General features: G+C 42.1%; 1 protein-coding gene across 1 annotated transcript in view; it reads left to right on the top strand.

Annotated features, from left to right (window-relative positions):
• BAHCC1 (BAH domain and coiled-coil containing 1) overlaps positions 1-14,338 on the top strand; it is a 1,784,093-nt gene that overhangs the window by 1,027,398 nt on the left and 742,357 nt on the right. Inside the window, exon 4 of the mRNA XM_044085068.1 lies at positions 12,402-12,524. Within this exon, the coding sequence (XP_043941003.1) occupies positions 12,402-12,524 (123 nt within the window). The remainder of the gene's footprint in view (positions 1-12,401; positions 12,525-14,338) is intronic.

Below are 14,338 nucleotides of genomic sequence, written 5' to 3'. Positions count from 1 at the left end.
ATTTGTCCAGACTTCAGGTATTTATTAAGGTTTTCTGTGCCTGAATCTTATTATCAGTTCTTTGCTTTACCCTTTAGAATATCTACTGCAACAGTGGCGTTCACAATGTGCCTAGCTCCAGTTTTAGCTCATTGCAGGCTACAGGGTATCTACATTTTTCCGTATTTAGGCGACTTGCTTATTTTTGCAGTCTTTTTCAAAGTGTCAAGAAACTCTGTCTTTTGGGCGAGAGATCTCTTACACAAACTTTTTTTTTTTTTGCTCCTCCTGTCAGGATTGTGTTTTCAGGATGTCAGCTAGACAACACAGTTCAAAGAGCTTTTCTCCCACTTGAAAAAAAAAAAATAAATGTAGAGCTAGCTCTGTTTCTACAGTTTTCCACTGAGACTTTGGTCATTGTAAAAGAATTCCTCAGCATTTTGGGTCTCATGACTTCTATGATTTTCATGATAGCCCTGGCAAGACTCCACATGAGAAAGATACAGTGGTGTCTGAAGTCTCTTTGGTCCCAGCACAAACAACCCTTGTTTTTCAAATCCCAGTGCTTGGGTTTATCTGAAGAGACATCACCTGGTGGAGACAGTAGATTTCTTTAAATCCAGGTCTTCCGTACTCTGTCCTTGTTACAAAGAATTCAGTCACCACAGATGCTTAGTACTTTCCTTAGGGATCAGTTTCAGGAGGGATAAAAGTGTGGGGGAGGGTGGGAAGCCAAAGACAGAAGCAAACACATAAATAAGGCACTCAACTCTCTGAATCATCTTTGGTCTCCAGGACCTCTTCAACTGATTACAGATAAAGCCACAGTCATATGGTATATCAGTGAGCAAAGGGGAACCAGGGAGTACCCCCTCTGCAAACTAGCCACGTGAACTTAGGATATATGTTCACAGCAAAGTTTTACTGTACAGGTAGGCATCCCACATTCTCTCGGAGCAAAATTGTCTGTCATCATGACCAAGACTAGGGCAGACCGTCACGAATGAAAACTAGATCAGGGGGTCTTCCAAGATTGGATCCATCTGTGGGGGGTTCCTCTTTGCCTCCTCTCTGAACAATCAGCTGGCAAGATTCTGCTCCGGGACTCCATGCAAGAAGGCCTGGAAAGCATATGCCTTTTATTTTATTTTCCTTCGACCATAGTTCTCAGTTGTCCCGAATTAACTGGGAACACCCATTTTTAAGCCGAAATCAGTTTACTTTCCTGATTGCCTGATTTGGGTGCAAGTACACCCAAAATTTAAGGTAAAGAAAGCTCTGTTCTGGCTGTAAATGTTTTAACCAATTAGAGCGTTTCTTTACTGTGCCTGTTTTGCATGCAGCCAGGCCTACTTCATTTCCTGAGTTGTGTGGAAGCTGCTCCAGCGGACCTGGTGTGGTTCATGTGCTCAGTCAGATCCATGTAGTCCGCATATCAAGGCAGCATTGGTGTGGTGGAGCTAATGGACGAGTTGGAGAGGTCGGAGAGGTAAGAGTGTTTGTCGTTGGATCATCTGGAAAGCCGAGAGACATCATTATCATTGATCGAGCTGAGGGAGGAACTGAAGGAAGTCGACTGAGTCGTGGCCATGGATCTGAGCTTGAGAAGAAGTTTTTTTGGCAGTTTTTCAAGCCGCGGCTGGTGTGAACGGAGTGAGTCAATTATTCCCAAGAGGTCAATGATTTTATTTTTTTTTTCTAGGTAAGTAAGTTCTAAGTGCAAGCTATGGCCAGGTTATGTGCTGGGCAAGGGTTTAGATTTGGGATGGGGGAGTACCTCTCAACTGTACATTTTTTCTCAGCATGTCCTGATTTTTGCCTCATATTTTTACTCCATTTTTCATAAAACTTCAGAAGATTCATGCTAATGCAAAACCTGTTATTCTAGCAACTTTCTGAGTTTGTAAGAGCAATATTTGCAGCTGATGTGTCTGGGCAAGGGTTTAAACCTGGCTTTGCGTAATTGAATGTGTGGGCATGTCCAGTGATGTACTTATTTAAATATGCATATCTTGTGTTAATTAGGTGTCTCTGAATGTCCCTGATTTTAAGGTCCTTTTTCCCTGATTCTTTGATCTGGAGGTTGAGAGGTGTGCCTTGGACAGGAATGTCCTTGTATGTATTTCCACCCTTTCCACTGTTATCCAGGATTTCTATGAAGTTTCAAAAGGAATCCTCCCAAGGTCGTTGCGGTCACTCCCTTCTGGCCCAGGCAGTTGTGGTTCTCCCTTCTTTTGAAAGTGGCCAGGGGCAATTATGATGCCCGTGCCCTGGCCAGCAATCAAGGAGCCTCAATCCTCACTACTAACACCAGAGAGGGTGTCTTGTATATGAGGAAAGGATAACAAATACACACAATAAAGTGCAATTTCCCTTAAGAGCACACAGAAATCACAGTCAGTCCGGGGCTGGTTGCTCCCTTGCTCTACAGGTCACCAGTAAGACTCCCCACTGCCACAGCTATAGGGTCCAGATTTCAGCCTAGCTGGGCAAGCTAAAATCTCCAGCACCCTCTCTGTCCAACCAGTGCTTCTTGTCCCTGACCAAGTAGCTGACACACACACACTTTGAGATAAGAGTTTATACAACCACACTTTGAGATAAGAGTTTATACAACCACACAGACACTTCTAGGGAAGGCTGGCACAGGTTCTCCATCTGTGCCCCTTTTACCCGGACTATACGGTAGTACCCTGCCACCACCCAGCTAGTAATTATCAGCTGCTCAAAGGCCCTTAAAAGGGTGTCCAGTTATTACTGTGTAATATTATTATCCAGTTGGTAGTATGACTAAACAGTCTCAAGGCTTATTAGAGTGACCTGGTACAGGATCCTTGTATACATGCAATGTACTTGTAGAGCTTAACTTATCTTTACACAAATCAGCCACAGTTAAAAGGTTTTAAAATATTTAATAATAAATAATTAAAACCACAAGACAGTACTTTCTACTACACAGTCAGTGCTAGTCATCACACAGAAATACTTAAAATAATTCAGTAGTACAGTTCTGACATCACAGAAAAATACTTAGTCTAATCTTTCTAGCTATCCCTAAAAGAAAACACAAGTCTAAGATAACTTACATGTGAGCAAGAGGCAGTGCTGTGAGTTGGATGATCAAGACAAAAATGCTTAATGCATTCTGATTCTCTCTGTTTAAATTGCTATTACAGTTCTGATAAACGTTGCATAATCTTTTACACTTTCCTGGAATTTCCAGGCTACACATTAACTGCATTTACATTTTTAACATCTCCCTTTTGTTATCTTGCAGCTGGTCAGGAACAGAGCAATAAAAATAGATTTGCATGTTTAAATCTAGCAATTTAACTCATGGTTAAAACAATAGAAAGAATGTCTTCATCTAGATGGACTGGAGCCGACTTTTGATCAAAGGGTCACAACATGCTTTTTACTGGGTCAGTAGAGAGCACTGTTGCCACATTTTTGTAACAGCATTTTTTCATTTAAGACAACAAGCCTGTGATTCACATTCATATTTACAAATGATAGAATTATGTGTAAAATTCTATCTGGCTAGGCTGACAGCCTTCACCCTTCTCTACCAGTCTTCACAGCAATTACTACAACATTCCTCAGAGACTGGATCTATTCGAATAAGATCGGGGTGTTTGATACACCCCAAAGTAAATCAACTTTATTTGCCTACTTGGATGATATGGGGTCTTTAATTCCCTTTAGGCACCTGTTTACTGAGGACATGCAGCAGGTACTAATGGAGGCAAGAAAGCCTGTTATAAGAAAGTCACATATTAGCAGATAGAAAATGATTTCTAGTTGGTGTCAGCAACATAACCAGCACCTATGCAGGGCTGTTTGTTCTCTGGTTTTACACTATTTGCGTGAGTTATTGTCTTATGGTCTTTCTTAGTCCTCTATGAAGGTTAATTTATGGGCCATTTTAGCATTTCTGCCCATGGACCCTCCTCTTTCAGTGCATTCTTATATCAAAATATTTTGAAAGGGAATTTGCATAAGAAGCCTTCAAGAAAACTGGTGGTCCATCCTTGGGATCTTAATTTGAACCAACTAACCTAGCTGACCTGAGATTCTTAATACAAAATACTGTTTGCTCTGACCCCTACAAGAAGGGTATCTGAGTTTCAAACTCTTATGGTGAGTTATCCCTATTTCATTTTTTACAGGAACAGGGTTTATTTGAGAATGAATCCTCCTTGAGTTTACTCAGTCTTCCCATTTTCTTTCCTAAACTGAAAAATGAGGGAGAAAAAAATACTCCATACCTTGGATGTCCACAGACAACTCTTGTACTCATTTGACAGAACTAAATCTTTCAGATCTTCGGATCGGATGTTCTTCGTGTTTCACTGTTACAGATATTACATTTGGGTAATCTGCTGGCAGGTTACCTGCAGTCGGCCTTTTTAACAAAGTCTTGGGTCCTGCATCGGTTGCTGTCCATTCTTCCATGATGTCAGTTCGTCAGGGGTATAAAACATGCAGCCAACGCCATTACATCAGTCTTTCTTGCCGTGTGGTGCCCAAAGCAGAAGCAGTTCGCAACTGCCGGTCGGCTGACTCCTGAAATTTTCGTTTTGGAGTTTCAGAACCAAAGTCTTCAACTAAAAGCTAAGTACCCCGTTGGGGAAACTTTTTCTTGTTCCTTACTGATGTCAGTAAAAGTTAATAATTACATTACTTGTGGGAAGCAAATACCTCATAAGGATTTTCATTTGTACTGTATTCCTTGCCTAGGCCCTGACCACGATGTACCTTGCAGTCCGTTTTGTGCTTTATTTAATCAGCGCACTGTCTGTCTTCTGTACATTTTTGCTTCTAAATATTTTGGTTCTCTGTTTAATTATCCAGAAATGACGTTGGTTTGCCATCCGACTACCGGAATACCGAAAAAATGCAAAGAAAAAGAGAGACAGGCAGTTGAGGTCCAAAACTGCTGACAACGCTTTTCCTAAGCCAGTAGCCAGTTCGCCGATACTCAGTGATGCGCTTTCACAGCCTCTGATACCTGCTGCTTCTGATTCACAGGCCTCTACTGAGACTCATTCAGAGTCCGGTATGCCGCAAGATGCTTCACCTATGGAACCCACAGATGTCTCTACCTTGGATGGGTCCAGAGCCGCTGTGCAGGCACCAGCTTCTGAGGGTGCATTCAGGCCTATAGACTTGCATATTAAACCATCTCCACCTTCAATACTAAGGCCTAAATCTCGATTTATGTCTAAAAAACCGACGCCCAGGACACATGTTCAGGCCCTTATGCCTAAAAAACAAATGATCAAAATGGCTGAAGATTTAATTACTCTAATCAGGGGTAGTCAACCCCCCCCCCCCACCACACACACACACACACACACACACACACTTCTAAGAGGCCTAGGGCTGAACTTGACTATGAATTTTCTGAACAGGACTCTGTTTCTTCTGACTCTTCCAATGACCTGGATTTCTCCATACCTACGTATGAGGATTCTGATGCAGAGGATTCCATTCCCTCTGCTTCTCCCCCTGAGGATTTTTCTTTTGGGGAAACTTTACATACCTTAAGGGAGCATTTCCACTGGGAAAGTCAAGAATTTTCTGAATCCAAAAAGAGGCTTAGGGATTTCCTTCTTCTTCCTCAGCGTAGGCCTTTGGCTGTACCTCCTGTACTAGACATTGTTGATGATGTGTTTTCGGAATCCAGTATGGCCCCTGATTCCCTGCCTCCGGCCCCTAGTAAACCAGACAGATACTACAGGGTTCCTCAGTCCCACAAATTCCTTTTCAAAAATCCTGTCGTGGACCCAGAAACCATTTCTCAGGGGCCCAAGGGCATTAAGGCTTCCTACTGCTAAAAATCCTACCCCTTCTGAGACTCCAGGGTGCTGGATAGATGGGGTAAAAAGGTTTATACTTCTGCAACCTTGACAATCAGGGCTTTAAACTGTCAATTCCATATGCTAAAATATCAACAGCATATCATGGGACTGCTTAAACAGAAAATTATGTTGATTTCTGTCTGTGTGGAAAATAAAGATTTACAGGATTTATTGCATTCAGCTGAACAAGTTGGAAAACATACTTTGCAATGTGGTTTTGATTCTTTAGAGGCCTCTTGCAGGGCTGCTTTTACTGGGTCTGTGCTTAGAAGGCATGCTTGGCTTAAGGAGCAATCTCTGCCTGATCATGTTAAAGCAAAATTGTTGGATGCTCCTTTGCATCAGGACCATCTGTTTGGCAATAAGGCTGAAGAAGTTCTAAAAAAGATGGAAGATAAAGCTAAATCTATGCAAACTGTGAAAGATTTCTTATAAGTACAACCTCCAAGATTTAGTAGGCACTGGCCTACTAAGAACTGGTCCTTTCCAGCTCCTTCCAGAGCCACTGAAGCCAAACCCAGACACTCCAAAAGCACCAGGTTTCAGTCCCAAGGGACTCTCAGAACTAAGCAATGGGGTGCTTCCACTTCCAAATCTGGAAATAACAAGACACCATCCTATGGTAAACAGACTCAGTGACTTTCCTTTAAAATTACCAAGCACTTATCTCTCAGCCGCCCCTTTGGGGGGGGGGGGGGACTGGCTCTTCATGCAAAAAACTGGCAACTTATAACCCAGGACAAATGGGTTTTAAATATAGTGTCCCAGGGATACAGATTTCATTTCCACACGTTGCCAACTCCAAACGGGTGGCCATACTTGACCCCAAATCAGTGGGCAGAGGCTCAGAAACAAGTACTTTCCCTCCTAAACATGGGGGATATTCAACTAGTACCAGAGGAGGAAAAGGGACAAGGTTTCTATTCCAGACTTTTCTTGGTACCCAGAAAAGACAAATCATGGCCTCCAATTTTGGACCTGTCTACTCTAAACACCTTTCTGGACATTCCAAAATTCAAGATGCTGACTCTTTACCAGTTACTTCCTATGCTAGGCAAGGATGCCTGGTTGGCAACTCTAGATTTAAAAGAGACTTACCTGCATATCCCAATCAGGGAATCTTGCAGAAGATACGTACGCTTCAAAACAGGCTACTTGCATTATCAGTTCTCTGCACTGCCCTTTGGCTTGTCTACTGCGCCCAGGGTATTCACAAAGTGCCTGGCTCCAGTAATTGCATTTTGCAGGCAAAGAAATATTCAAATATATCCATACCTGGACGATTGTCTAATTCAGGCAGAAAACCAGGCCACTCTTCTAAAACATCTGGCGTTTGTAAAAAGGGTTCTAACTTGTCTAGGGTACACCATAAACGAAAAGAAATCACAACTGGTACCCTCTCAAAAAATTACAGTCCTGGAGGCAAGCTTGAATACAACTGCCCAGATGGCTTTCCTTATGCCAGAAAAGCAAATTTATTTGGTGAATTACTTCAAACAGATGGCCACAAAAACCCTGCTATCTGCAAGACAAATACTGCAAGCCTTGGGGTTCATGGCCTCCTCCATACTTCTAATTCCATATGCAAGACTGCATATGAGGAAACTTCAGTGGTACTTAAAAAGTTTATATAGTCAACATTGTCACACTCTGGAAACAATGATTCCTATCATGCCTTGCCTGTGCCTAGAGTTCCTATGGTGGGCAGAGGCCTGCCACCAAAACAAGGGACTGCCATTCACACCACCCCCTGCCGCCCAAACCCTAATTACAGATGCATCAGACTATGCATGGGGGGGCTCATCTGGCAGGGAAGTGCATTCAGGGCAAATGGAGCCCAAATCAAATGCACCATCATGTCGATCAAAAAGAAATGCTAGCTGTACGGAATGCTCTGACAGCCTTCAAGGACTACCTTCATCCAGGACAACTAATGGTAAAGACTGACAACACCACGGTTATGTGGTACATAAACAAGCAGGGGGGTACACATTCCTAACCCCTCTGCAGACTAGCCATGGCATTGTGGAACACGGCCTTGAGCTACCAAATACAACTACAAGCCCAATTCCTGCCAGGAAAACTGAATATTCTGGCAGACGAACTAAGCAGAAATCTCATGGACCCACACGAATGGAAACTGGAACCATGGGTTTTCAACATGTTGACACACAAATGGGGGAGCCCAGCCATAGATCTTTTTGCCTCACCCCAGAACTACCAGTTGGACAAATTTTGCACAAGAACTCCTCACAAAAAAGCCTGGAAAGTGGATGCTCTGTCCTTCAGCTGGAAAAACCTATCAGCCTGTTCCTTTCCCCCTCTGCCTCTGCTCTCCAAAGTTCTACTAAAAGTCAAACAGGACAAACCAAAAATGATTTTGATTGCTCCAGACTGGCCGCGTCAACACTGGTACCCACTCCTGCGCAGTGTGTCACAAATTTCTCCATGGCACCTGCCTCAGACACCTTCCTTGCTGTCTCAGCAGGCGAACCAAATTCTGCACCCTCAGCTCCAAACATTGAATCTTGCAGCTTGGCTAATCATTTAAATTCCCCCTTATCATCCCTCAGCAAACCTGTGATGGATGTCATTTTGGAGGCGAAAAGACCTAGCACTAGAAAATCTTATGCTGACAAATGGAAAATATTCTGTGCCTGGAATCAATCTCAAGGGATGAGCACAGCAGCGCTGAATTTACCTCAGATTTTGCAGTACTTAACTGAGATGCTTCACAAGAGCCTGTCTTTTTCCTCCATTAAAATCCATGCCTCAACCATTTCAGCTCATTACAACACAACACCCCCCTTCTCTCATCCTCTGCTAAAGCAGCATCTCAGAGGGGCCAAAAACTTGAGACCATTCAGGAGAGCTCCAACCCCTGCCTGGGACCTTAACTTTGTATTGGAGAAACTCACTCTCCCTCCTTTCGAGACAGCTGCTACTGCAGACTTAAAATTTATTTCCTGGAAAATAGCCTTCCTTTTAGCAATCACTTCAGCTAGAAGGATATCTGAATTACAGGCCCTTATGGCAGTGGAGCCTTTCATCATCTTTCATGCAGACAGGGTGCCACTCAGGACCAATCCATCCTTCATGCCCAAGGTTGTATCCAGTGTGGCTCTTAATCAGTCCATTCATTTGCCAACTTTCTTTCCCAATCCACAGAACAAGGGGGAGCAGATTCTGCATTTATTGAATGTACACAGACAACTTAGATTCTACTTGGACAGGACTAAATCTCGAAGAAAATCTGAACAACTTCTGGTAGCATTTGCTGCAGGGGCAGAGGGGAAGGCTATTACAAAACAAACCATTTCTAAATGGATAAGCCATTGTATTCATTTCTGCTATAAGCACCATGGAAAACCTGTCCCCCAGGGGATCAAATCTCATTCCACTAGGGCTGCATCTACTTCTACAGCCTTTTTCAGAGGTGTTCCTACCAGGGATATTCTAGAAGCTGCTACCTGGAGTTCATTTCATACTTTCACCAAGCATTATCACTTACCAATTTTCTCTAAATCCAGAGCTGGCTTTGCCACTGCTGTTTTGCAGGGCCTTATAGCTGGTCCTAATGCTGTATAAATCCATCCTCCCAACCATAGCTTTGGGAATCTACCCAAATGTAATGACTGCAACAGTGAAACATGAAGAACATAGTACAGTTGTGTACACTTACCATAAATGTAGAGGTTCGAGTGTATCCACTGTTGCAGTCCTGGTTACCCTCCCTCCAGCCCCCTGTTTTTCTCTTACTATGCCTCTATTTTCTTTTACTATGCTTAAAAGCCTTTTTGGTTTGCTTTTGTTTGGAGGTATATTTTTGTGTTTTTAATTACTTACATATTTTGCTCCCCATTTGAGGGGCACCTGACATCTGGGGCAAGAAAAACTGATATAATGGTGTCGGCTGCATGTTTTATACCCCTGACGACCTGACGTCATGGAAGAAGGGACAGCAACTGACGCAGGACCCAAGACTTTGTTAATCAGGCTGACTGAGGGCAACCTGCCAGCAGATTACCCAAATGTAATGACTGCAACAGTGAATGCACTCAAACATCTACATTTATGGTAAGTGTACACAACTGTACTGTGCTCATTTCTTGTGAAGATAAAAAAGAAGGAAAGACCTGTAAAAAAACAGATTTCCAAATGTTTGTGTAAGGCAATTACATTTTGTTATACTCGCCACAACAAAACTACTCCAGGCGTGGTCAAGGCCACTCTGCCAGGGCCTTGGCTTCATCTATGACTTTTTGTAAAGGGTTGGATTCCAGAAGTATTGTAGAAGCTGGTTCTTGGTCTTCTGTACATATTTTTACAAAGTGCTATAAGCTTGATTTCTTCTGTAGGTCTAGACCAGTCTTTGTGATGACCATTCTCCAGGGACTTCTTTCCAAATGTAGTAAGCTAGAGTAATCAATATGGTGAACATAGTATAGCTGTATAGATAAACTTACTCACAGTTGATGTCAGAATGATTACTGCTTCTGTAGCAACTGCTCCTCCTCCTTCCCCCTTTGTTTTTTGATGTGTTGTTTATGCCAGGGTATGGTTATTTATTTATTTTTTCCTAACATTGTCTTTTAAGGGTTCAGCATCTATCTCTCAGTTGGCAGGAAAACTCTGAAGGGTTTAATGCCTGAACTTGTCTTTTAGTGATCACAGCTCAGGCTTCCAGACAGTTTGGGAGCATTGAAAGGTTCCCTGAAGCTTTGGAAGCTGTTGTATCCTTGGTCAGCTACAACCCATGTAGTTACGCCTACTGCAGCAGTGATAATTCAAACATCTACTGTTATGGTAAGTATAGTTGCACAATTCTACTTTACCCTTGTGCAGAGTCAGAAGCTGTGGAGTTTGGGAGATGCTTTCTTATGTAGAGTCAGTGGGTGCTCACAGAGTCAGTGAGATGTTTTTCTTTTTTTTTTTTTTTTTATTAATGTGAGGTGCATTACGGGGACAGGGATATAGGTTTCTTTTTAGCATAAAGCCTCCACTTAGCAAGGCCAGGAAACTGAATCAGACTTCTTTCATTTGGGATCCCTTGATTTACACAGGGCCTGCTGATTTCTCTGTCCAATCAGTGTGCAAATTTTTAAATAATAGTGTTTCCATCTGTCCATCCATCCTCAACCCCTTTTTCTCATTTTGCACATGGGGTTGGGGTGTCACTTCAGCAGTGACAATCATCTCGAGCCAGGGTTTACACTGCCGGGTGGCTAGCCCTGCCACAGTAGCTCATCCATTCCACTCACTCACTCACACGCACACACTCACTTATGGCCAATTTAGTATGTCCAAGTCACCTATTGCATGTCTTTGGAATATGGGAGGAAACTGGAGCACCCGGAGGGAGGACATGCAGGCTCCACACAGGAGGCACTCTAACCGAAAATCAAACCGGAGGATCTATTGCTGTGATGGGACAATGCTAACTGCTGCACCACCGTGGCCACCATTGTATAATTACCTGGATTGGTAGTCTGGGTAGTAGCTAGCTGCTACGCTTCAGTCTGCACAGATTCTGTCTCATTAAAATATGAAAGTGCACTGCTGTACATTGGAGTTGCCTATTACAGGTGCCTGTAAATTGCTAACACAGGCAATTTACCTTACAGGGCAAAGCATAGTATTCATAAAGGGCCTCAACTACACAGGCCCAACCACTGACTATATTGCATTTATATGTGCCACTGAATGCTTAACTTCTCCGAAGAGCAGTGTGGTACTACAGAGCAGTGATGGAAATTGTAAATTTGTGTGCCTTGCTTAGTATACAAGGCACCTTGCACTAGGCTGTCTCTCTTTGAGTACATTTTATGTTTTAATGTAGTAGTTGGGAACATACATTAAGTCAAGGCAGTTTTTGCTGTTGTCTCTGCATACTTAGTGAAAATGTGAAATGTTTCAGATCATCTTTGCTGGATATGTCTTTTTGCCTCTGGGTATCTGGTGAAAAATGGCCATCTAAATCCTAAGAGAGTATTTAGTTAGTGCAGTTCACTTAAGTGTTTTGTCAGTAATATAGTTCTGTCAAGAAAATAAAAATGAATCTGAAGTGCTAGCACTGCAGTAGTTTGTTATATCTAGAAAAGATGACCCCACCAGTGGAAATACAGCTAACCTGATGTTGTAAATTAATGTTGTTTATTTTGTTTAGCATCATTAATAAGAAAAGTTTTGTCAAAAATCTGCAAAGTATTGGAAAGTTAATTTCTAACAGTGTTTCCTTTAGGTACAGAGTATTTTCACTCCACTATGACCTCTCTGTGGCCAGGACGTGACTCTAGTAAAAGTCGTATGTCAATATGTGGGCAGGTGTCAGAACTGTCATTTAAACTCTGGGTATAATGCCTATAGTATAAGAAACTTGCATTCCTACAAAAACTTTTTCTCCATATTGTACTGAAGCTTTATGCAAGGCAGCATTAAACAATAAAGCAGATGAAAACTTTTGGCAGCTGTAATGCAGAACACACGTGCTCTTGATTTGTTATTTTAACAACTGTAATCCCTGTTTTCACTTCTGATCCCTGCTTTCTTTTGTTTTAGCCACAGGGTATCCCAGATTTTCCGGAAGTCTTGCCTCCACCTTCCTTCCAATTAGCCACCTGGATCACCATGGCAACAACAGTGTGCTTTATGGGCAGCACCGCTTCTATGAAACTCAGAAAGGCAAGTAATTACTTCAGCTGGGATTTAGAATCTGCATGAAAATGGATAATGAGCATTCTCTTCATGGGGCAGGCGGCCACATGTGCTGTCAAGGCCTGGTTTACAAAGCAAAACATAGAATTTTTACTTTCCAAACAACTGCACTGCCCACTGAACTGCAAATTGCCTCAGAGGTGGATCTAGCTCTTGTGACATGTAGCAGAGGGACCCTGATTCCTAGCTGTGATGACACCAACACCAGCAGTAGTATTAGCCAGGCAATAGCCAGTAAAAAATTTGTTAATGTTTCGTATTCTTGGTAACCATTGCTTAACACCTCCAGTAAAACCAGTACTGCTGCTGTCATCATGGAGTTACAGTTAGCTTATACCTTTTCTTTTAATATTCTCCTAGTTGTTTTGAGGCAGTACAGCAATTATCTCATGTTTACTTACAACTCTTTACATCTGGACCATGCTGATAAATACTTAATTGCAGGCTTGTCTCTTGACAACAACCAGTATCCATTAATCAGCAATTTAACACAATATCAATGTATGCTGATATTAAAAAAATCTCTACCTAAGCCTCCCAGGCCCCATGTAGGAAACTTCAGCCATTCAGAGATCTCTTCTCACACATACCACTATGATGAATCACCAAAACAGCAGGCTTACTCTCTAAGGCCCTATAGTGATTCCATAGTTAGGCAGATTGACACTGCAGTTTCTCTGGTGCTATGATTAGGGATGTTAGAAGGCCTTTTAAGACCTTGCACTTTCCTAAAATTACAAATGATGTTGCATTGCAGTTCCCCATATAGGAGTGACCAGCCACAACTGCTACAACCTGGAGGAGTTGTAGAAAGACACTTTTGAGCTCTTCTCCCATGTCTCCATGGAAAGAAAGTTCCTGATCCCGGAATTATGCCTTATTTCAAAGAAAACATATTTGGCACCCGTTAATTGGCTAGTTGACTGTTGTCATTCCACTGGGATCCAGCATATACCTACTTGTTATGAAATTGTTAAACCCCCCCCTTCTGTGCTAGGGATGGGCTCTACCTCATTTCATGGCTTTTACTTAGTCTAAAACCTCTGCAACTGCCCATAGTGCCATTTTTATCAAAGTTCAGCTCATGGACATTAAAAAAAAAAATCTTAATTTGAACAGTGGCACTGTACAACACTAGAAACTTGAACAGCAAAATATCTAAACATAAATAATATATGTGTAGTTAGAGAAACATAGTTGCATTGCAAAGGGAGCTCTACCTATTTGCCAAGATTCAGTGCCTACCATGCATTCAGGTTCAGAGGGACATGTGAGGATGCATTTATATCTGCTAGAGAGTCAGTTTCATGACAAGTATTGTGTGATACTTTACTGAATTCTGTAGAGGTTAAGGTAACAGTAAATTTGCCTGCCTTGTGACTGCTAATTCTGTGTCCCCTTGGAATATGCTTGCTGTCTAAGTTAAATCAAAAAGGTCGCCATCAAACCAAATACTTGTATTATGAGTGTCTTTGACTACATCAGTCTAAGCTGACATATGTAAACAGCTAGCAACACATAACACTTAAAAGATTTCTCAGTTTTATTAATACTAATTTTCCTTGAGCAAATTCTTTCCCTTCCCGCTATGAACGGTCATCTTCTTGATGTTGTCATTACCAACATTTCCCCTTATTTTTCTGTCCTAATGTCACTACCTCCTTATACCAAATAGTAACCTTTTCCCTTTTTTGAATCCCTCCCAAAAACCCAGGGTATTTTGTGATTACTCCAAAACAAACCATCTCTAATTTTCAGACCTTTTCGACAACTCTTAGTGT

The sequence above is a fragment of the Protopterus annectens genome, chromosome 10.part0 (assembly GCF_019279795.1).
Source record: "Protopterus annectens isolate FY-2018-M chromosome 10.part0, PAN1.0, whole genome shotgun sequence".
NCBI classification, from domain to species: Eukaryota; Metazoa; Chordata; order Ceratodontiformes; family Protopteridae; genus Protopterus; species Protopterus annectens.
The sequence above is the reverse complement of the archived record's forward strand: the minus strand, read 5'-3'. Positions and strand labels throughout refer to the sequence as shown.